We start from the raw sequence: 25,833 nt of genomic DNA on the forward strand, positions 1-25,833 counted from the left end.
TAATTTTACAAGAAATGGGTATTTTTCTAATTTATATGGTAGCATTTAGATTAATAAAAATCAAAACTGAAAATTGCAATTGAATGTGCCAGAGTACTGTACGCAATATTATTTTGTTCATTTTCAACAGTGCTTTTCACTTACTATTCTTATTGCAAAGGATACTTTTTGGGAGAGTAAGATGGTATTATTTACATCAATTCATGTGGGTTTGTGAAAAAAATGCCGTGACTCCTTTACTTAATGGGATTCTTTCCCTGTGGCAGTGCAAACGGCTGGAGCAGGAGCTTCATCATCTGAAAGAGCAGAAGCAGACTTCAGCAAACAACATGAGACATCTGACTGCTGAAAACAATCAAGAACGTGCATTGAAGGTAAATCTCCATTCCTTCTTGCAGGCAAATTAAGGCTGTAAGCCCTTGGTGCCAGCTTTCTGTGCTGCATATATCGGTTGTGTACATTTCAGCAGAAGTGAGCTGTGGTGTTTGCCAACAGCCCCCTCTTTAAACACAGATACAGCACCCTTCTGTCACGGTATTATTTTATTTCGTGTATGTGTACATGAAAACAACAGATTTTCTGAATTTCAAGTAGTGGTATATTAACAACTTTAGGTTCATGCTCATTGTGATTTCAAAGTACGTTGTTACCTTTAGTGGTTAAGAAAAAGTGGCCACTCTGAAAGAAAAAAATATATAATGGGCTTTTTCTTTGCATCAGTAATTATTACAGTAATTTTCTAAATGACTTATAATATTAGTGACCCACAGAATTGACGCTCCTTGAAAGGTACATGAATATGTTTGGGAATTGAAAGAATACTTAAGATGTTACCTACAGCAAAAAATGAAAGAAAGAAAATATATTCTATTAGAACTTGAGACAAGTAGAGTATATATCATGACAAAAATTCTGTTTGATTTTAATATAGATCCTATAGTTAATGAAAAAGGACATTATTTCAATTTAACTAATTATCTTTTTTTCTTAAGATACTTTTCATTCTCTTTTTTGTCTTTGCCCTGGTTCCTAGCATAATGCCTGTGACATAATAGAGGCCCCTGCCCTCAAGGTGCTTACGTTCTCATTAACGGGTTAAAAATAAAAACACAGCATAGCCACAGGAAACAAAATGTTCATCGTTGTTGTTAATGGCACAGTTAAAGAAAAATGTGCTGTCAAGAAGTTTGTATTGTATTTTGTTGTCTTAAATTCGTTTCTTGCTGCAGATTACAAAAGAACATCATGTCATTAGAAGGATAAGTCAGTAAACCAGAATCATCAACCAACATTGAGGAAAATGGTGACATTTGATGTAGAAATATTTTTAATCTGTTCATGAAGTATGAGGTTTGGTTGAAGATGGATTTTCTACAAAGTATATTTAGCTTCATTCTCGGCAGTGTGTGTGTGTAATAACTTTGCTATTACTATTTAACGCACTTTTCTTTTTTCTCTCGAATTTATAGACAGACCAGAACAATAAATGGGAAAGAAAAGAACTGTAGATTGCTATGATTATTTTTCAGTTACCCAAGGAATTGTCTATTGTATGAGTAAAATTAAGCATATAATTACTTAGATGTATATTTGCAAATCAAAGGTAAAGTTCTTTTAGAGAGAGCCTCCATCATGAGTGTTAGTTTATCAGCCTTAAGGGACAGGTATTATGTGCTCTGTTTGACATGGCTATCAGTATTTAAAATAGGACCTAAAATAAGAATTCTAGTTTGTTAAGTTAATAATAATTGCATGATATTTATTCTGGCATTTTTGTTTGTGTATTTATGTTAAATTGAATTAAATGATAGCCACTATGTGTAGAGAGAAAAAGATGCATAGTTCCAAGAGATTATTAAAATTAGAAGGCAAATTGTAGACCAAAAGAAACCTGTAAATTCAACACAAAATAAAAATAAACCCCCATAAAATCATTCTTTAGTTATCTTGTGCCATAATTACTCATAGAAAACCTTTAAGTTTATTATTAAAATTAGGTCATTTATAATATATCTGCTTTATTCTGAATCATTTTTAAAAATTTTTCTTACCTTTCAGGGTCTTTATTCTTTATTTAGTCCTTTTATTATTACACTTCATGTCTTTAAATTGCCATATAAGATATGGATAATAATAAGTTTATTACCAAGCTGTTTGGTGAACAAACTTTCTCCTTTCTAAGCAATATGCTTATCTCTTAAAATACATTTACAGGTGTCATTTTAAAAAAATGTTAACTGTAAATATTTGACTAGTATCTAATGAAGTTGAGGAAGAATTTTTAAACAGAATCTGTCTCTAGTAGATTTCAGTCTGCCAATAATATTTCTAGTATTTTAACATAAGTGGTAGTATTATTAATATCACTGATAAAGGTAATATAAATTTGAATAGGATGATAGCTGAAGTTTTTGTGCTTTATTACATTGCATTATGCTATAATTCTTAAAGGAAACAGTCCTACAGGTATGTTGGAAAAAATCAAAGTTAATGGTTCTACATTACATAGAACTTTCCAAAGTGATGACTGTGGGAAATAACATGATTATTATACATGGATACATTATATGTGGATACTTTTTAGTAATCTAGTGCCATTTGAATGATATCTTTGTTTATCCTAATAACCAGGAAATGCTTTGTAAATTATTTTTTGTGATAAAGCATAAAATAAGAATTTTGTTGATCCTTAAATGCATTGTTTTTGAAGTAGTATAGAATGGTGGTGGTTTAGTCACCAAGTCGTGTCCAACTCTTGCGACCCCAAGGACTGTAGCCTGCCAGACTCCTCTGTCCATGGGATTCTCTAGGCAAGAATATTGGAGTGGGTTGCCATTTCCTTCTCTAGGGAATCTTCCCAATCCAGGGATCGAACCCTGTTCTCCTGCATTGCAGGAAGATTGCTTAATGACTAAGTTACAAGGGAAGTCCAAGCATGGAATACGTACTAGTTAAATTTGGCAGCATGACACTGTTTCCCTACTTTTATAATATTTAAAATTTTCCCTAATAATAAGTAGAACACAGTGATACATATAGGATGAAAGGCTAAATTTATACTGATACTAATCTATACCCTGAAAGTTACGTAAATTAAAAAGATAGTTCATTCCTTCATTTAAAATAAATTTTATCCACTATTAAATTTATTTCTCAACACAATTTTGAACATCTAATGATTTTAAAGTAAATTTAGATTAGGCATAAATATTCAGGCATTAGATTTAATAAGAAATGTCATATAAACTGCCTTTCTTTCCTGTTTGATTTCATTTACTTCCCTTATCACATATCTTTAACCTCCTACAATTGGACTTCACCACTGTAATTCCATTGAAACATACTCTTTCTTAAATTATATGTAACCTCTGATGGTTAAACCCATGAAACTTATCATTGCATATCCTGCTTAGTATCCCAGTAAGCCTAACTGGAACACATTTTCATCTTACTAGCCCCTGCCTTCATGAATTACCTTCCTATAATTCTTTGCTTCCATATCCTCATCATTTTTCTTTTCTTTGATTGTTATTCTTTAGCTTGTGCCTTTCTTCTACCAGTTCCTAAAGTGTAAATATTCCCCTAAGTTATGTGATTAGTCCCCTACTTTTTGTTTCTTAAAAAAAAAACCAAAAAAACAGATTTTTTATTTTAGAGACGTTTTAGCTGCACAGCAAAATCAAACAAACTAGAACTCCTTCACACTCAGTGTTCCATACGTTCAGATGCCCCCAGCATCCAGTACAGGAAAGGTACATTTATTGTAATCCATAACCTACATCAGTGTAACCCACAGTCTGTAGTTTACATTAGGGTTCACTTAGTGTTGTACATTCTGTTGATTTTGAGAAATGTAAATAACAAATATTTACTAATATCATTGTAGTATTACAGAAGAGTTTCACTGTGAAAAAGTATACAGAAGAGTTTCACTCTAAAAATCCTCTGCATTCCACCTATTTATCTCTCCTTCACCTCAGCACCTACCCAGCCATTAATCATTTTAGTGTGTCCATAATTTTGTCTTTTCTAGAATGTCATGTAGTAGTTGTGTGCACATAGGTTTCTTTCACTTAATAATCATTTAAAGTTCATCCATATCTTTTGATGGCTTTATACTACATTCCTTTTTAGTATTGAATAAATTTTCATTATTTGCATATACCGCAATTTATTTATTCACCCACCTATTGAGGCATCTTTTGGTTGCGTCCAAATTTGGGCATTTATTTATGAATAAATCTGCTGTAAGCATCCACATGCACGTTTTTCTGTGGATGTAAGTTTTCAACTCATTTCAGTAAATGCAAAGAACCATGATTGCTGAATCGTATGGTAAAAGTATATTTAGTTTTTGAGGAGATGCCAAGCTGTTTTCCCAAATGGCTGTACCATTTTGGATTTGCTAGTTATGAATGACAGTTTTTGTTGCTCCATATTCTTGCCAGCATTTGGTGTTTTGTTTATTGTAGGCTTGTCTTTTCTAATTTCATCCGTTCCTGCAACATCATCTGTCATTTGTGTCCTAACGACTGCTTTGTCTGCCCTTCCACTTGGATATCTTAGTGTCTCCTTTACTTCAGTAAACTTGAAACGAAACCCTGAATTTGACTTCCTAAGTCCTCTCTTCAACCTGGGAGGAAGTCAGGACCTGAGCCAAACTCTGTTGACTCTATAACTTAACATTTATTCTCAGTTATATTCTCCTTTGTTTACCTTTACAGCTTTATAGAAGCTGGAAAAGTTAAACACTTTGTAAGCTTTTCTTTTTGCCAGTGAGACATAAGAGGAATTCTACAGTGGGGATGACAGAAGAAGGAAGAATCTCAATTTTATAGGTGTGAAGTTGGGGCTTCCTAGGTGATGCAGTGGTAAAGAATCCATCTGCTGATGCAGGAGACACAGAGATGTGGGTTCAATCCTTGGGTCAGGAAGAGCCCTGGAGTACAGAATGGCAACGCACTCCAGTATTCTTGCCTGAAAAATTCCATGGACAGAGGAGCCTGGCGGGCTACTGTCCATGGAGTCGCAAGGAGTCGGACATGTGCAACTGAGCACTGTCACACACAAACACACAAATGCCAAGAGAAAAATATGTTAATCAGTCATGTCTGACCTTTTGCGCCCCCATGGATGACAGCCCATCAGGCTCCTCTGTCTGCGGAATTCTCCAGACAAGAATACTGGATTATTCTTGGAAATACTTCTCCAGGGGAACTTTCCAACCCGGGGAGTGAAACTGGGTCTCCTGCCTTGCAGGCAGATTCTTTACTGTCTGCATGAGCAGGGAAGCTGGCCTTTAACATCATTGAGCCTTTTAGCAAGTGAGCCACTTGGAGAACTTTTAAGTCCCTATGTGGTCATCTATGCCCTGACTTATTTTTCTAGTGACATAATGCTATATATTTTAAATCATTCTTAACAATTTTCTATTTACTTCCAAATTGATCAGTTTGTTGTTGTTTAGTTGTTCAGTCATGTGTGACTCTTTGCAACCCCATGGACTGCAGCACACCAGGCTTCCCTGTCTTTCACCATCTCTGTGAGTTTGCCCAAACTCATGTCCATTGAGTTGATGATGCTATGCAACATCTCATCCTCTATCACCCTCTTCTCCTCCTTTTGCTCTCAATCTTTCCCAGCATGAGGGTCTTTTCCGATGAGTTGGCTCTTCACTTCAGGTGGCCAAAGTATTGGAGCTTCAGTGTCAGCATCAGTCCTTTCAATGAATACCAGGGTTGATTTCCTTTAGGATTGACTGGTTTGATCTCCTTGCTGTTCAAGGGACTCTCAAGCATCTTCTCCAGTACGACAGTTCAAAAACGTCAATTCTGTGATGCTCAGCCTTCTTTATGGTCCAACTCTCACATCCATATATGACTACTGGAAAAACCATAACTTTGACTATATGGACCTTTTTCAGCAAAGTGATGTCTCTGCTTTTTCCATATGCTGTCTAGGTTTATCATAGTGTTTCTTCCAAGGAGCAAGTGTCTTTTAACTTCCAGGGTGCAGTCACCATCTGCAGTGATTTTTGGAGCCCAAGAAAATAAAGTCTGTCACTGTTTCCAATTTTTCCTGTCTATTTGCCATAAAGTGATGGGACCTGATGCTAGTGTCTTAGTTTTTTGAATGTTGAGTTTTAAGCTAGCTTTTTCACTCTTCTCTTTCACCTTCATCAAGAGGTTCTTTAGTTCCTCTTAACTTTATTGATCTGCTGCTAAGTCACGTCAGTCGTGTCCGACTCTGTGCGACCCCATAGATGGCAGCCCACCAGGCTCCCGTCCCTGGGATTCTCCAGGCAACAATACTGGAGTGGGTTGCCATTTTCTTCTCCAGTCCATGAAAGTGAAAAGTGAAAGTGAAGTCGCTCAGTCGTATCCGACTCTTCACAACCCCATGGACTGTAGCCTACCAGGCTCCTCCATCCATGGGATTTCCCAGGCAAGAGTACTGGAGTGGGGTGCCACTGCCTTCTCCTTATTGGTCAGTTAACATCTGTTAATTAATGGCATTCCCAATCTCCTAGACTTGTAGCCTAATATGTAATTGACATGCTCTTCATGTCCTTTCAAACTCTCACCTACTACACAGTGACAGAACATCCAGTCCTGTCAATTCTGCAACAGTGACTTCTTTTCTATTTTACTCTCTTTTGTATTATTATGCCTTGGCTCTGTGTCAAGTTCATGATCTAGAAGGTAATAGTACCTTCCAATCTAACTTTTTCCCCCTCAGTTTCTCACCTTTGTAATCATTGTCACACTTCTATTAGCTGTCATTCTAAAACACAAGTGACCCTTTTCTACCCCAAAACCTTTAGTAAGTCTAACATTTTCAGCAATGAAAGAAGACAGATATTCTGAATAACTTTCTTGATAAAAACAATAAAAAGGTTGCCTATTACTTTAAGAATATTTTACAAAATGACTGAGAAGACAAGGAATCTGAAAAGGCTTAAAGCAACATGGAAATAGAAAAACAAATGAACAAACATGGGAAATAAGTGATTGCCTGAAGTCATCTTGCCCCCTCAGTGCGTTTGTCAAATGGTGGTGAATTTGAACTTTGAATTTTAAGGACTACGAGGACAAGACAAACAGAAAACAGAGCCAAGGGCCTATTTAAACCAGAATGTAATGAAGATCTTTTCCTGAAGCTGGTGTCTTAGATGATCACACCATCACTGTTTAGGTGAACAAGAGTCAAGCCCTTCATGCAAAATATGAAAGTAAGAAAACTTGATTATCTTACTGTGGAGAAGCTCATAAAAAGTCTCAAGAATTCATTCTTCTACAGTTAGCTTTACAGCTGGTTTAGGATCACACCTGTTGCCTGAATTCTTGCTATCTGACTTCCTGACAGTAATAATGGTATATCATCTTAAATATACTGAAAGCAAAAGGGGGAATAATTCCTTAAATATACAGAGAGAAAGCAGCTGTTGAAAACAAGGGTGAAATAATGATTGGATAAATAAAAGAACTTCATTTGCTTTTCATGGTCTGTTTTGGTTTCTGCCATACAGCAACACGAATCAGCCGTTGATATACCTATATCCCCTCTCTCTATAACTTCCCTCCCACCTCCCACCCCTCTAGGTTGTTACAGAGCCCTGGTTTGAATTCCCTGAGTCATATAGCAAATTCCCATTGGCTATCTATTTTACATATGGTCATGTATATGTTTCCATGTACTCTCTCCATTTATCCCACTGTCTTCTTCCTCCCTGCTCTGCAAGATTTTGTGGTCTTGAATTATTTCAAAATAATACATTGTTAAAAAATTTTATATGTTCATTGTAGCCAGTGAAAAAGTGCTAAGGTATGTAAATGAAATGTTAATAATATTTCCTCTCCTCTCTCACAGTTTCTAGACCTGCCAAATTAATCTTGACTAGGAATTGCAATAGATACCCTGCTTGACTTTTACCTAATTTTAATGAGAATGGATTCTACATTACACCAACTAGTTGTGATACTTACCATGGGATTTTATATTTCCTTTCATAATTTAGAGTCTCACTGAATAGTTCCAATATATAGATCATCCCTGAGTCTGGTTGTGTGGTTGCTTTGTCTTTTGACATGTTTGTTGTTTTGCTTTTGCTTTTCGTGTATCTCATAATTTTTTCTTTTTTAAATGCTAGACAGTGTGGGTAGAATGGTGCTTCTTCTATCAGGCCAGTAGTGTGAGTATTGAGTTGATCTACTGAGGAGTTGGTCTGGATTTGGGTTTTGTTGTTATGGTCACTGTTAGTGCATCCTAAGTTTCAAGCTGTTCTCAGAATGAATTGCTGTTGGCCTTTTTCTAAGGATAGAGGTGCAGTGCTGGAGGACTTTCTCAGTGTTCATCTTCCACCCTTCATTTTCAGTTGATCCTATGTACTTATACCTCGAGGGTGTCTCACTGTACACTCCTGTGCTTATCTAGCATTTGGATGCTGATTTTTACCATCTGGTATTGAAGAACTGAAGAGTTTTTCTGCTTCTATCTTACACAGTCCCCTTGTGATTGGACTTTGGGGTCAGGATTCCTCTCCATGGGAGCCAAACTCTGACTTGTATCTGTGACAGGTATTGTAAAAGAGAGACATTCATGCCCCTTTCTCAATGTAGAATCTACCTATCTAATGATATTGGTGTAGGATCCTGGGCCTGGATCTATTTCTTGCTGCTCACCCAGGAATAGAAAGAGTTCTTTCTTCTACCACTCTCACGCAGAGTGTGTTTTGTTTTGTTTTTTTTCCTGTGTCCTGAAGTTTACTGTCCTTCTTTTAGCTGTATATGGCTTTTGATCTGTTTACAGAAAGGGCTGGTGTTGGGATAGAGGGGTGGGGTGGTTTGTTCCTTTCCATAGCAGCAGTTCCCTCCCCCACATCCCCTGCATGCCTACATCACTGAGGGAAGCTCTCTCTGGTTTTCTTAATATTTCTGGTCCTTAATATTTCTCATGAGCACCTGATGGAGATCTATGGGGAAATATCTACCCGTAGTTGCAAGTCACCTTTTGTCAGGAATTTCCGAAGATTCTTTGCGATAGATAGCTAACCCTTCTTCCTGTGGTCTGCTCTCAGTCAGCTAGACTGTGTATCCCATTTGCTTTGCATGCTTCTCCCTCCTTGAAGTTAAAACTGGTTTTCTGCTGAGCTTAGTTGTCTGATGAGCTCAAGAAAAAGTATGGCTTTGTGCCTTATTTAGCTTTTCTTACTGTCAAAGTGGAGTGACAGCTTGTTCCAGCTTTCTGCAACCTAGGCATAAGCATTACATCTACTGTCGGACTTTGATATTGTTTTGTCATATTTAAGTAGCTTCTTTCTAGAATTTTTTAAAAGTTCTTATTAGTAAGATGTATTTTATTGAGTTCTTGGATGTTGAACAACTCCTTGAATAAACTGTTGGATTTGTTTTGTCATTGTTTTCCTGGGAATTTTAAAAGTTATAATCGTCTGCCCTCATACAGTGCGTAACTGAGTGTCAGGTACTCTTATTCCATATAGTAGTAAGGAATTTACTTACAGTGGTAAAGTATTTAGACCTTTGAGATAGCAGGTACAGCTGTTTCTAATTTTATAGGGTAATAAACTAAGCAACATGTGTTAATTAACGTGACCCATGTTAGGAGTAGTAGTTAGTGGTGTACCTTAGGTCTGAACCAAGGCTATTGATCTCCAAAGTTCACGTTCTCAAATATAAATGAAAATTACCTGTTTTGTTTGTTCGTTAGTGAGTGTAAATTTTTTTTCATATATCCAAGGGATTATATGTGAGAATATAAATAATTAGGTGTATTTGTTCATGTTTTTTGTCATTTTTTTTTCTGTTGGTTTTTCTTTGCTTTCTTTTGGTCCTTTGTCCATCAGTCTTGTGGTTTTGTTTTGCGCTGTTTTGTTTTGTTTTGCATCTTACAGCTTTATTGATAAGTATTTCATATACAATAAAATTCACTTGTTTACAGTTTACAATTCCGTGTTTTTTGGTGTATTTGCATATTTGTGCAGACATAACATAACCACAATCGTAATTTTAGAACATTTTCAACATTCACCTAAAACATCCTGTACATTTTTAACTATCATTCCTCATTCCTGCTGACATCCTCTCCTCAGTCTCAAGCAACCACTAAGCTACTTTCTCTCTCTATAGATTTGCCATTCTGGAGATTTTTTATAAATGAAATTATAGGATATGTGATTCTTTGTGACTGGCTTCTTTCACTTTGCATAATATTTTCAAAGTTTGTTCATATTGTAGCATGTATCATCCTTCCTTTTTCTTTGATGCATAATCATTGTACAGATATACTATAATCTGATTATCAGATTATTAGCTGATGGACATTTAAACATTTAGACCTTTGACCAATTTTTAATGAATTTTTAGGTATTGTATAAGGTAGGAGTCCAAATACTTTTTCTACATGTGTGTATCCAGTTTTCTCTGCACTATTTGAAAGACTGTTTTCCTCCCTACAGAATTATCTTGACACCTTCTCAAAAGTCAGTGATCGTAAATTTGAGAGTTTAGCTCAGGACTCTTAGTTCTGTTCTATTGATCTAACATATCTGTCTCTATGATGGTACCACTCTGTTGATCACTAGCTTTGTAGTAGGCATGTCATCTAGACCTGAATTCTCGAGTTTGTTTTGGCTTATTTGGTTGCACCTGTTTTGATGTTAATGTTACTAGCTTAGAGAATGACCAAAATTTCTGCCTTCAGCAGAAATCTTGGCAGCTTTAAAATTGCATGAGAATGATCTTGCCTTAAGTATTAAGTAGAATCAATTTTTAAAACCATGTACTCTTGGTAACTTTTTATTACAGTGAATTTGTAAATTGCTTTTTCAGTAGTTTCACTATATCTAGTTTTTATTTTTCATAAGTCAGTTTTGTTGGTCTGTATTTTTTTTCTAGGAAATACCCTTTTCACATCTCAGATTTGATATTATAGAATTGTAGATAATTTTCTCAGTTTTTGAATTTCTTCTGTTTCTCTGTATTCACTCTTTCATCTGTATTGTGGCGTATATCTGCTTTCTGTCTCCCTTTCTCTTTTTTCTTATAAAGTCTTTCCTGGGCTTTATGCATTTTATTTTCTTTTAATAAATTCTTGGTTTTATTTATCCTTTCAACTTGCTAAAGTTTCCATTTCTGTTTCCCTTTTCACTCTTTATTCTGTTTTATTCTAATTTTTATAAGTTAATTAGCTTATCTCAGTCTTTTTTTAAAAAATAAAATTGTAAGGCTATACACTTTACTCTTGACTATAAGTCCAGCTATGTCTATAGTTTTGGGAGGGATCAAATGTTCATTTTTTTCATGAGTTGGTTCTGTTTTGATTTTTTTTGTTTGATCCAGGATAATTTAGAGAATATAATTTAAACACTTATATTTTAAAATATATTAATGTTTTACTTCTTACCATGTAAATAATCCACTTTGAAAGATATCATCGACTAAATAAATAAATTACAGTCTCTGTTCAGTGTATGAGGTCAATATATATTCAGTTGAACTCAATTTATGCTTCCACTATAATTCCATTCTTATAATTTTCTCATATTGCTAGGAATTTCTTGCTTTATACATTTGTCTGCTCTATTCTTTGTTATATAGATATTTATAACTCTCTCAGGCTATGCATATACATTACATTATTATATACTGTTCCTTTTCAGACTGCTTACAGCTTCATACCTTTAAGTATACTTTTCTGATATATGTATTAGTGCCATTATCTTGGTTCATTCCGACTTCTATAACCAAAATATCACAGACCAAGTACCTTATAAATAGCAGATATTTATTTCTCACAATTCTGGAGGCTGGAAAGTCCAAGATCAAGATACCGGTATGGTAAGGATCTGGTAAGGGCCTTCTCTTTTTTTCGTAGCTAGCACCTCTCACTGTGTCTTCTCGTGGTGAAAGGGGCAAGGGATCACTGTGGGGTCTACATCAATACCATGAACTCTCTATACTCGTGACCTAATCACCTCCCATTTCAAAGGTCACCTTTCTAATACCATCATCTTTAAGGGTTAAGATTTCAACATTGAAATTTTGGAGTGACAGAAATTCAGACCATAGCAACTAGTTTTTCTTTCTTTTGTTTTTACATTTGCCTAGTGTAATGGTAGTGTTCAACAGTAATTTTGCTACTCAGAATTTTTTCATCCTTCACCTGATTTTTATAACCTTTGTTCTCTTGTAAGAAACAGACTGTCCTTATTCCTCGCATGTAGTTTGGCTGGTGATAATACCTCTGTGGCCTCAGGTCTGACAGATCAGAATGTCAGATTCTCCTGGCCACAGCAGTTGCTTCAGAATCAGGCACGTGTACCACATAAAGCCAGTGATTCCATTCCAGGCCTTTTTTCTCTGTGTTGTTATGGATTTAATATAAACAGAAATGAAGTAACTCACCAAATAAAAAGATCTTTCTGCCTCTGTAAGTACAGATCTGCATCATCAATTTGTTGACTCTATAAATCCCTGTGCTTGATACATACCTTGTAATTTTCTGTCTTCTGTTTCGAGCATCTTCATTCAAGCTATTCGATATCATAAGCAAAACTTTGAAAAATACTCTTACATGTACATCTTTCTCTTAGAGCATGTGACCATACTGTGGGAAGTATAGTGGCAGGAAATTACTGGAGAAGGGGGAGAATGATACCAGATTTTGTACAGGTTGCAGTTCAAATCTCTGAAGTATATGAGAGTATTCAGAGGTCAGATTTAGAAGAAAAGATACATGAAACAAGAGTATTCCAGAATCTCACTACTGATGCACAGAAATAAATGGTTCACAAAAGAGACTGAGAAGCGAGTCAGAAAGATTACCAAGAGGTTGTGTTATCATAGATTCAGAATAGAATAAAGTTCTGTGTATGGAGTAGTTCACAGGGTCAAATTCTACAAAGTCAAATATAATCACAAGTGTCCATTTGATCTGACAACTAGGAAGGCAATGGTACCTTTGTTGTTGCAGCTGCAGTTCAGTGGTTCTGATGGTAGCCTTCAATCTAGTAAATTGCAGAGTTAATACATTTAAAAGTGGGGAAAAGGTAGATTATTTTTTGAGGAGCTTTTCTGTGAAGTGTAAGTGTAAGGATTATATGAATATAACCTGGAGGAAGATTTAAAGAATGGAGAGAAGATCAGTTAACATATCCTCAAGCATTCTCCTTTTATAAGAAATCTGATGTGTGCCTGTCTAGCCCAAAGCTAGCTAATAATGATCTGTATTTGTTGTTGTTCAGTTGCTAAGTTGTGTCCTACTCTGTGACCCCAGGCTCCTCTGTCCTCAGCTATCTCCTAGAGTTTGCTGATGCTATCTGACCATCTCATCCAGTTCAAAAAGATTGGTAGGTTCACTTTAGTTCAGTCACTCAGTTGTGTCTGACTCTTTGCAACCCCATGGACTGCAGCCCACCAGGCTTCCCTGTCTTTCACCAACTCCTGGAGCTTACTCAAACTCATGTCCATCGAGTTGGTGATGCCATCCAACCATCTCATCCTCTGTTGTCCCCTTCTCTTGCCTTCAATCTTTCCCAGCATCAGAGTCTTTTCCAATGAGTCAACTCTTCCCATCAGGTGGCCAAAGTATTATAGTTTCAGCTTCAGCATCAGTCCTTCCAATGAATATTCAGGACTGATTTCCTTTAGGATGGACTGGTTGGATCTCCTTGCCATCTAAGGGACTCTCAGGAGTCTTCTCAAACACCACAGTTTAAAACCATCATCTTCAGTGCTCACCTTTCTTTCTAGTCCAACTCTCACATCCATACATGACTACTGGGAAAACTATAGCTTTAACTAGATGGACTTTTGTTGGCAAGGTCTCTACTTTTTAATATGCTTTCTAGGTTGGTCATAACTTTTCTTCCAAGGAGCAAATGTCTTTAATTTCATGACTGCAGTCACCATCTGCAGTGATTTTGGAGCCCAAAAAAATAAAGTCTGTCACTGTTTCCTTTGTTTCCCCATCTGTTTGCCATGAAGTGATACGACCAGATGCCATGATCTTAGTTTTCTGAATGTTGAGTTTTAAGCCAACTTTTTCACTTTCCTCTTTCACTTTCATCAAGAGACTCTTTAATTCTTCTTCACATTCTACCGTAAGTTTGGTGTCATCTGCATATCTGAGGTTATTGATATTTCTCCTGGCAGTCTTGATTCCAGCTTGTGCTTCATCCAGCCCAGCATTTCTCATGATATATACTCTGCATATAAGTTAAATAAGCAGGCAATATACAGCTTTGACATACTCCTTTCCTGATTTGGAACCAGTCTGTTGTTCCATACCCAGTTCTAACTGTTGCTTCTTGACCTGCATACAGATTTCTTGGGATACAGGTCAGGTGGTCTGGTATTCCCATCTCTTTCAGAATTTTCCACAGTTTGTTGTGATCCACACAGTGAAAGGTTTTGACGTAGTCAATAAAGCAGAAGTAGATGTTTTTCTGGAAACTCTTGCTTTTTTGATGATCCAGCGGATGTTGGCAATTTGATCTCTGGTTCCTCTGCCTTTTCTAAATCCATCTTGAACATCTGGAAGTTCATGGTTCATGTACTGTTGAAACCTGGCTTGGAGAATTTTGAGTGTTACTTTGCTAGTGGTTAGATGATAATTTAATCATTTGGAATCAGGAAACTGAGAGAGAACACAACAGTGAGCTTTGAAATCTGAGCCAAAAGATCCCAAGGTAGGTTTAGGGCCAGGCAGACTGCTGTGCGCTTCCCTGGTAGCTCAGCGGTAAAGAATCTGCCTGCAGTGCAGGAGACCTGGGTTCAATCCCCGGGTAGAGAAGATCCCCTGGAGGTAGGCATGGCTACCCACTCTAGTATTCTTGCCTAGAGAATCCCACGGACAGAGGAGGCTGGCAGGCTGAGGTCCATAGGGTTGCACAGAGCCAGACACTCCTGAAGTGGCTAAGCAGCAACAGCAGCAGACTGCTGTAGGCCATGGGTACTCTGAAGTTATGAAATAGACAGTTGGAAAAGTTGGAGCCAATATGTCAATAAAAAGTATGAAATTCTAAAGAAGAGAGGTGAAAATAGATTTTATCCTGGTTCCTAATAGTATTCTATTTCCATGTAGGCTTTCTTTTCCACACAATAAATGTTTTCTTTCTTTATAATGGGCAAGACTCTCAGCTAGACCGGGTTTAAAGTCTGCATGCCAAATGGAGAATTGCCATGATGCATTCATTATAGGCTCTCTGAAAGGAATGATTGCATTAAAGGGTGACTCTGTGGATTACTGCACCAGGTATAGCCAAATCATCAAAGCCTGTGTAAGTTCATCAAGTACACCAAGACACAATAAAACTGATGAGATTCAGATGAAACAACTGTGAACTGTTCCCTCTTCCATAAAAGGAATACTGAATTACTGTGGGAAACTTCTGTGGAGTTTGTCAGAGGCAAACCCCAAATATAATACTTGTTCAGTTCAGTTCAGTTCAGTCACTCAGTCATGTCCGACTCTTTGTGACCCCATGAATCATACCACACCAGGCCTCCCTGTCCATCCCTAACTCCCGGAGTTCACTCAGACTCATGTCCATCGAGTCGGTGATGCCAGCCATCTCATCCTCTGTTGTCCCCTTCTCCTCCTGCCCCCAATCCATCCCAGCATCAGAGTCTTGTCCAAATAATACTTGTAAATATTTACATTTAATTGCTCCTAATATTGGTTACTAATGTTTTTGTAATTTTTATGTTCATAGTACTATTTTAACAATTTGAAGATATTATTTTGACAAAAAATGATAGAAATATAAAATTACCTTGCATGCTTTCCTATTGTTTTATACATTTTGTAATATGATAAAAAAAATTAATCAAAATGAGCATTTGAGTGAAGACATACACTTTCAGTAGAAGACTGAACTTCAGGCACACAGGCAGACTCATCATTATGGGAGCTGGGTTTAGATAGATCCTGGAGTCTTTCTCCAGCCTTTGGACCTAGTATTTCCCTGACTGAAAAAATGCTCTGCATCACCTATTGCCCTATTTCCTTTGCCCAGATAATACCTACTCATACCAACTTCAGTTTGGCCACAGTCCTCTTATCTGTAGCCAAACTGGAGAAAGATTTGGGTAATAGAATCAGTTCAGTTCAGTCGCTCAGTCAGGTCCGACTCTTTGCAACCCCATGGACTGCAGCACGCCAGGCTTCCCTGTCTTTCACCAACTCCTGGAGTTGGTGATGTCCATCGAGTTGGTAATGCCATCCAACCATCTCATCCTCTGTTGTCCCCTTCTCCTCCTGCCCTCAATCTTTCCCAGCATCAGGGTCTTTTCCATTGAGTCAGTTCTTCACATCAGGTGGCCAAAGTATTGGAGTTTCAGCTTCAGCGTCAGTCCTTCCAATGAATATTCAGGACTGATTTCCTTTCATATCTGGTTGGATCTGAATATATATCCTGAATATTTCAGGACTGGTTGGATCTCCTTTCTGTCTAAGGGACTCTCAAGAGTCTTCTCCAACACCACAGTTCAAAAGCATCAATTCTTTGGCACTCAACTTTCTTTATAGTCCAACTCTCACATCCATACATGACTACTGGAAAAAACCATAGCTTTGACTAGATGGACCTTTGTCAGCAAAGTCATGTCTCTGCTTTTTAGTATGCTGTGTTGGTCATAGCTTTTCTTCCAAGGAGCAAGCGTCTTTAATTTCATGGCTGCAGTCACCATCTGCAGTGATTTTGGCACCCAAGAAAATTAAGTCTCTCACTGTTTCCATTGTTTCCCCATCTATTTGCCATCAAGTGATGGGACTGGATGTGTAGTAGAATGAAATTGTTTTAATAACAGAATAAGTACTGACCTGAAAAGAAACGTAATATGTGAGAAACCGTTCAGGGCTCCCAGGACTTCCTTCCCGGTCTTTCCTAAGGCTGTCCACGTCAGCAGTCCTCCTTTCCCCTTGTCCCCAGCTCTCCCTCATCATCTCCTCCCTTTTTTTCCTTACCTATTGGCCTTTGGTATTACGGTGACCAAGAAGGTGTAAAAGAGCAGATGTCCACAGTACTTTCTTGGAAACAGTACCCTGGGTACCTTTAAAGGCAATGAAGGTCCTATTCATTGGCTGTTAGGTACTGAGTATAGGTTAATTGGTACTGAGTATAGGTTCATAACAGAGGCGTGTATCAGAATCATAAGAAGAATGGTTGTTATTTAAATCTGGGCCTGACATAAAGCATGCTGAATTGGAATATCTTACATGGTGTTTGAAAACTTACTGTCATAGACTTGGTGTTTGGACATAAACTAGAGACAAAATAATTCCCCAACCTTCTCTTATGCCTGTGGATTTCTTTATTTCTGAAGATAGTATTTATTTTCTACCAATTGTGTGTTTTAATGTTGTTGTTCATTGTTGGTCAGTCCCTAAGTCGTGTCTGACTCTTTGCAACCCCATAAACTGCAGCATGCCAGGCTTCCATTCCTTCATCTTCTCCCTGAATTTGCTCAAACTCATGTCCATTGAGGAGAAGGCAATGGCATCCCACTCCAGTGCTCTTGCCTGGAAAGTCCCATGGATGGAGGAGTCTGGTGGGCTGCAGTCCATGGGGTCGCTAGGAGTCGGACACGACTGAGCGACTTCACTTTCATTTCTCACTTTCATGCTTTGGAGAAGGCAATGGCAACCCACTCTAGTGTTCTTGCCTGGAGAATCCCAGGGACGGAGGAGCCTGGTGGGCTACCGTCTATGGGGTTGCACAGAGTCGGACACGACTGAAGCGACTTAGCAGCAGCGGCAGCATGTCCATTGAGTCAGGGATGCCATCCAACCATCTCATACTCTGTTGCCCCCTTCTGCTCTTGTTTAATGTTAGTTCTGTTTAATTTTCTAATTGATTTCAGGATTGGGCTGGTATCAGTGTTTCTGTGGCGTTATCAGTTTTATATCTTTTATAAATGTGTTTTTTGGTATTTTAGGGATAAGCTAGATGAGACTACAGAGAGACTGCTGGCCAAATAAAATTTTTCTGTTTCAGTTTTTGCATTTCCAGCAATCAAGTTCTACACAAGATTGTACCTAATAGTGATTTGAAATGAATGACTTATTAGATTCTCTTGTGAATTGCAGTGTAGTAATACTGTGAAAAGTGTAGTGAAAAATCCAGATGGTTTTTTAAATACTGTGAAATTTAATTTGATGGATTTTTAGTATTACATGTTCTTTCTAAACTAGAATATATATATATTAAAACATTAAATTATCAAATAGAATTAATGTACTCTGGCTACAGAGGAAGTTGTTTCTAATTTCAGACATGATGCTGGAAAGCAGTTAAGTCCTTCATGAGAGATTACATACAATTCTCAATATAAGTATTTTTAACAGTGTAGTTTTCTGTACCAAGCAAATCGTTATTGTATTAGCATCTTTGGCTTGAGTGGTTTTTAGACACATAGTTTTTAGTGTAATGCAGCTACAGAATGTTGGCATATTTAACTTATTACTAATATTTTAAAAACTAACATTTTATATAAATTGACATAGCTACAGTATGTCTTCTATATCAAAATAACTTTATTGTGTTGTTCAGTGTTGGCTAGTTTTTCTGTTATGTTGATGCATTAAAACAGATATTAAATTTTATCATTAATTCAGCGCCTGGTCTCTCATCAAATCCCCTTAATTACAAATTGACTCCAAGGATTAGACAGCATGGATTTTAATTTTAACTGAAACAAAAAAAAAGCATCTTGAAGAATCACTCTTGCCTAGTGCCTCATAGAAACATTTAAAAGATCCATAATTTATTGCTTAGTGTTTAAAGTTGAATACAATACAAAATATACCACCAACATTTTTTTCTCTTATATTCATATTAAATATGTGTTTTAATATATATTTCATAGTCTTGAAAAAACTCGAGTATTTTTAGATAAATAGCAGCTTCAGAAGTTTTGAAAACTTGTAACCCTTTCTTTAGAAAATATTAACTTTGAATATTGCACAACCATAACTATATCTGAATGACGTATATTTTTTTATTTCTGTTTCCTTAATAATTTCACAAAATCATGCAGTGTGATTTTATATATTCCATAGAAGTCTTTCCAATGTAATCTAGTGTCCTATTTCCAGTATTATTTGTAGTTTATAACTATTTTGTTAAATCTTTACTTCTTTTGATACTCGCTATATTAAGTCCAGAATCATTTTTGTGCATTTTACTCTGACTATATATGAGCTTTTCTGTCCTTCTTGGTAAAAGTGCTAGTTTTTAAATTTGAATTTTGATACATAATTACTCATTTAAAGATAGAACAGCAATTCATTTTTATTATAATAAGAGGATAATGAAATGGAGTCATGATTACGGTGATCAAAAAGTACATTTGTCCCCTGTATTTTTTGTTTCATTATGTGGTGATCAGCTTTTAACTCTGTATTCCCTCTTAAAGAATTTACTTATTATTCTTAAAAGATTCTGGAACCTATCTTCTGATAGTTGTCACTTATGTTGAATTTATCTAGATCTATAAGTTTTCAAGTAGTCAATTTACTTTATAAAGACCAAGAGATAATTATTAATAAACCTAAAGTATTCTAAGTTATATCATTTTTTAATAAATTATGTTGTGTCAATTACCTTTACCTTTTGAAAGTGTGTAAAATATAAATAATTGTATTCTTTCCAGTTAGGGGATATCGCTTATCTTATATTTTTGTAAATTGATTTTTAAATAGTAGTCCATGGTGGGCTTTTGTGCTGTTGCTATTAAACTGGATTTTTATATGCTGGAAGGTAGCGTCCAAATGAGCTCAGCTCATCATGGGAAAAATAAATTGCCTAGAAACAGATTGTTTACGTAATATTAGATGGTAATATAAACCAACAAAAGCAAGGAAATTAACTTCTAAGGCTGACACAGTGCCCTTTCCTTGCTCCTTTGTGCTGTAGATATCATGAATGTGTTGTAATACCAAAGTACCATGGACTCAGTTCAGAACTGTCAAACATAATTCTAAATTTCTTTACTTTGTTGGTTTATGTCACAACTTAATATTATTTTGTCCCTTAATACTATATAATGTCCTTCACATGTGAGATGAAGCAATGCATGGGTGCATCTGAACAAAATGGAAAAGTTTGTTTGCTTTTCTCTCATTTACAGTTGATTGCCTCTGATTAACCATTATCATGCTGCTCTAATATAGTTCTTTAAATTGTGAAAAAAGGTAATAAAAAAATTATAAAGTATCAGGACATTTTTAAAAAATGTAGTTACTGATTTTAAAAATGTTATTTATTCTTAATTTTTTTCCCATTGATTACTTTTTATCATTTTCTTGTCATCTTGAAAGGCAGCTATCTCTCTGTTAGGGCGATGAGAAACTACTAGTGTTTTATTATAAATACTCAAGTATACAAGTATGATTTCACAGAGAGTTCTAATATGAGTTGCAGAAAAGAATTATATGTCGAATATCTACTTCTAGAGTAGAACGAAACCTCTCAAAGTAACCTCCAGGATTTATTTGGAAAGTGATAGAAACTAGGCCACTCTTTTAAGAGCACCTATTTCTTGATGATTATGGTAAAACGTAAAAATGCATTCACTTAATTTTTATATTCAGTAGTTAGGTAGTCGCTAATCAATTCTTAATGTGTTATCTTTGCTTTGGGGTCTCTTTTATACAATTATGGGGGGACTTTTAATACTAAATATTTCAGTGTTAGAAAATTTATTTCTTTTATGAATAAGAGTTCCGTATCTATAGCAGTTTGGAAATTATTTTCCTTTCTGTTTTTCTCTATAAACAATATCTACCCTTTTTAGATATCCATTAAGACAATTTTCTAAAAGAGAATTACAGATTTTTAAGCTTTGAATATTTCTTAAGAAAAATCTTCCCTTGTACCAAAGATACTTGACTTTTTTTTTTAAGATTCTTATTTATTTCTGATTTGTCTGTTAAACCTTACAGAAGGTCACATACTTTCTGTAAAATTATACAACAGAACAAACTCTCTAATGTGGTCAAACAAAAGATCTTGCTCTCAGAAACTAAAGTACTCTGAAATATGATGGTAGCGAAGCAGTTTAAAGTGAGGAAGGGTGATCATTCTTTATGAAATTTTATTTTTATTTTATGCAAGTAATGTTTAATTGGCTACATTTAAAAGTAGTGAAAAAATGATCTATTTGCTAGAGATTTGCAAAACAATACTTTAAGCTCTAACTTATTTTGAGGTGTTGAAAGGTGAAACATTTGACATTTTCTTTTCGGGCATTGCTTTAAAAAACAGAGGGCGGGAAAGAGGCGTTGCCACATCAGAGTTAAGGGTGTTTGTGGTTGTCCGTGACAGCAGCTCTAGTTTTAAAACACCTGTGTTTACTTTAGAGCTTTTCAGAGTCTGCCTGAAAGTGGCCTAAGAATGGCGCAGGCCTTCATGATGGCTAGGGTTTTTTATAATGCAGAAACAGAACTACACTTTATACTTCGATGTTCTGTTCCCGGCATTTACTTCTCTTATTTTATATATTTTATCCCTTCATATACTTACAGATGTCCATCAGATAATGCATGATTTATAATCTATATAATGTATAGATTATACTGTATCAAAGCCATTTGTTTTTATAGATACGTTTTGCTTTTTGTTCACTGATTGATAAAGGTTGGCGAAAAAGTCTTCAGTATATTATACAGTTGTATTTCCATTCACGATTTAAAGAAGTTCATGAAAATACTTTTTTGGAGAGAAATGAATGTGGCCTAATGTGTGTTACATTATTTTGTTTTTATCTTTAGTGGTTTGAATATAGGTTGATGTTTCAATTTGCCCATCATTTCCTAGCTAGTCACTGTTTCCAGTTTAGGAACATGTGCTTTTTAAATGATTTTGTACATTTCTTATAATTTTGTAGTATTTCAAATGACATCTACATATTGTATAATCTTTATTATTCTCCAATTGAGATATTCTTAACTATGAGAATTTAATTTAACAGAGTTTAGTTTTTACTGAATTGTTTGTTTCAGTATTTTTTTGTTTTCAAACTTAATTATCAGATATCATATACTCTGTGATGCATTCCTATAATATTCAACTTCTTAATTGTAGTATCAAGACATTTCCATGATATTACAGTTAATATCAAGCCTCAGTAGTGTATAAAGGAAATAATTTTGTCTTTTGGTAAGAGATAGGTGTTCTTTGTTTCTCCATATAACTGGTTTTTAACATTTTATGTACTTAAACCCTTTTGAGAAGCCAATGCCAGTTTTGAATATTTTCCCTTGAAAAATACGCATGCACAGAAATTTGCATATAGGTTCAAGTTTATTTCTCACCCAACCCCATCCATGTGCCCCTGGATAAGAACTTTATTCTAGGTCTTATTTTCTCTAGATAGTGGTATAGACGGTTGTTAACCCAGAATATCAGAGAATCACAGTCAGAAAAGTATTAAGTACTTAGTACAAATCACTATGTTAGAAATTGAAAAACATAAAGCAAACATTGATTTTACCAGCTTTAAATATAAATAGTATTTTAATGATATACTCCAAATCTTATGATGGCTACATGTTAATGTCCTAATCCCAGTACCTCAGGAAAATGATAAAATAAAAATGATAATTGCCTCATTTTTATAGATATAAGCAGTTCACAATATACCTATTACTTTACTGAAAGATAAGTCAACTAATATCATCACATAAAAGCTGCAAAAAAAAAAAAATGATATTGTACTTCAAAAGGGTAGGCATCCCTCTAGGTGGCTAATGCTTAGCTGTAGACAGTATACTAAAGGAATACATGTAATAGTGTGTATCACCTGAAAGATAATGAAAACTTGAGGAAAATAACTAATAATTGAGTTGTTAAATATGAAAGAATTCAGAAAGAGGTAATTTAAAATGCTTGAAACAGAGGAAAAGCAGCAACGTTATTTTAAGTGGCGTTAAGTTACGTGTTCAGTCGCTAACTTGTGTCTGACTCTGACCCAGCACAGGCAGGGTTGACTGCAGCATGCCAGGCTCCTCTGTCCTCCACTATCTCCCAGAGTTTGCTCTAATTCATGTTCATTGAGTTGGTGAGTTATATGACAAATAACTAAAATATTTTAATAATGATTTATAATAATACTGTATTGTGTATGGTTTTACCTAGATCAGGAAAACTGTTTTGGTCAGATAAAACTGCTGAGAGAAAGGATAATTTTATTTAAAATCTTTTATTTTTATTTTCTGTGACTACTGATAAGGAAGTAAAAAGGAAAAAAGATTCTCTTAGTGCTATAAGTACATTTGTTTCCAGAAACTCTCAAATTGCTTAACTTAAGTCCTGAAACTTGATACAGGATTTCCACTGGGTGTGTCAGTTTGTCTTGGTGGTAGTTCTTGTTAGATAGTAGTTACCTGTCTCTGACGTAAGTTTCAGCATAATTCACGTGTAGCCACTCTTTGTATTATATAAGATTTACAATTCTTTAATAAAAACTTTATGTGTGTATCTGTCTCAAGCACACTTCCAACGTCCCTAGTTGTTAAGACCACAATTCTCTCTCTGCCTCCCTCTCTCTCTCTTCCTGAATCTTAAGCTATCAGTCCTGTGTTTAGAATGTTTTTATTATAAAGCACTGGGTGTTTTAAAATTCATATTTCTCTACAACTAATATTTTCCAATATAATTTTAAAGGGGAAATGGGAAAACTTTAAGATCCAAAAGATTTGTAAAAATTAAATGAGACTTAATATAGAAATTAAGACAACTGAAATGAAAGCCAGAGATATGGCTTAGAACTATTCAAATATATAATATAATTTGGAGAATTACACATTATCTCATGTTCAATTTTGAAGTAAACGTGAAGAGAAAAAATACTGAATCAATGATCAGGAAAAGCATTAAGTAACAACTATGAAACTATGTAACACCTGAAGAAACTTTCTTGGACTCACTTCTTAGGATTAAAAATAAAACTTGAAGACTTCCCTGGTGATCCAGTGGTTACGACTCTCACTCCCAATGCAGGAGACACAAGTTTGATTCCTGGTTAGGGAAGTTCTGCAAGCTGTGTGGTATTGCCAAAAACTTAGTAAATCAGTAAAAATAAAACTTGATTTAATCAGCAGTATTGGAGAGTTGTGTTTTTATTTAAAAGCTGAGTCACTAAGCATCTTAAGTCCTTTTGTTCCACCAGTGTTAACTATCTTTCAAAAATGTATTAGTATATTTGCTTACTGTACTAAAGGGCTTCCCTAGTAGCTTAGCTGGTAAAGAATCTGCAGTGCAGGAGACCTGGGTTGGATCCCTGTGTTGGAAACATCCCCTGGAGGAGGGTATGGCAACCTACTCCAGGATTCTTGCCTGGAGAATCCCCATGGACAGAGGAGCCTGGTGGGTTACAGTCCATGAGGTCGCAAAGAGTTGGACATGACTGAGCGACTAAGAACAGCACAGCACATGTGTGTTTATATTCATATATTTATGCATATACACACATACCTATTGAGGCTGATCACATGATTTACATGGGCTATATCTGTGTTTATTTAATTGGAGCATTGACAGCTTAGAAATATAGGTCATTCTTTATTCTTTTTTTCATTTATTTTTATAGTATATTTTCTATGTTCTGTCTTTTGACCCTTGATTTTTTATTCTTGAGAGTTATTTATTCACAAAAATACTGTGTGTTATAAAATAAAAGGCTTTAACTTCTGCTTCTGAGTGTGATTGAGTGGTTTGCAGCATCCCAGCACTCCTTTCAAGAACAACTGAAAAAAAAAAAATAATAATTTCAAGGGAAAAGAGAACTGCCAGGAAAATGAGAACTAAAGTGGTCAAGATAGTGGTAGCAAAAAATCTAAAAGAAAACTGATTTCTTCAGTCACTTTTACTCTGTACGCATTTGTTCATTATTTGCAGGTAGAAATATGAAAATTCCAGCTTTGTACTCATGGAGTGTGATTGGTAGGACTCAGAAAAACAAGCAGATTTTCGGTGGTGATGTTGAGGGAAGGAGGGACTCAAGCATACATTTAGTAGTGCCTTCAGGACATCTCTTGACTATGCCAAAGCCTTTGACTGTGTGGATCATAATAAACTGTGGAAAATTCTGAAAGAGATGGAAATACCAGAACACCTGACCTGCCTCTTGAGAAACCTATATGCAGGTCAGGAAGCAACAGTTAGAACTGGACATGGAACAACAGACTGGTTCCAAATAGGAAAAGGAGTACATCAAGGCTGTATATTATCACCCTGCTTATTTAACTTCTGTGCAGAGTACATCATGAGAAAGGCTGGGCTGGAAGAAGCACAAGCTGGAATCAAGATTGCCGGGAGGAATATCAATCACCTCAGATATGCAGATGACACCACCCTTATGGCAGAAAGTGAAGAGGAACTCAAAAGCCTCTTGATGAAAGTGAAAGAGGAGAGTGAAAAAGTTGGCTTAAAGCTCCACATTCAGAAAACGAAGATCATGGCATCCGGTCCCATCACTTCATGGGAAATAGATGGGGAAACAGTGTCAGACTTTATATTTTGGGGCTCCAAAATCACTGCAGATGGTGACTGCAGTCATGAAATTAAAAGACGCTTACTCCTTGGAAGGCAAGTTATGACCAAATTAGATAGCATATTCAAAAGCAGAGACATTACTTTCTCAACAAAGGTCCGTCTAGTCAAGGCTATGGTTTTTCCAGTGGTCATGTATGGATGTGAGAGTTGGACTGTGAAGAAGACTGAGCGCTGAAGAATTGATGCTTTTGAACTGTGGTGTTGGAGAAGACTCTTGAGAGTCCCTTGGACTGCAGGGAGATCCAACCAGTCTATTC

General features: G+C 35.9%; 1 protein-coding gene across 3 annotated transcripts in view; it reads left to right on the forward strand.

Annotated features, from left to right (window-relative positions):
* Positions 1–25,833, forward strand: part of MIPOL1 (mirror-image polydactyly 1) — a 333,558-nt gene that overhangs the window by 169,842 nt on the left and 137,883 nt on the right. For all 3 annotated transcript variants that reach the window (XM_010835319.1, XM_010835320.1, XM_010835321.1), the window contains one exon: positions 267–374. In XM_010835319.1, coding sequence (XP_010833621.1) covers positions 267–374 — 108 coding nt within the window. The remainder of the gene's footprint in view (positions 1–266; positions 375–25,833) is intronic.

The sequence above is a fragment of the Bison bison genome, unplaced genomic scaffold, assembly GCF_000754665.1.
Source record: "Bison bison bison isolate TAMUID 2011002044 unplaced genomic scaffold, Bison_UMD1.0 scf7180017864041, whole genome shotgun sequence".
NCBI lineage: Eukaryota > Metazoa > Chordata > Mammalia > Artiodactyla > Bovidae > Bison > Bison bison.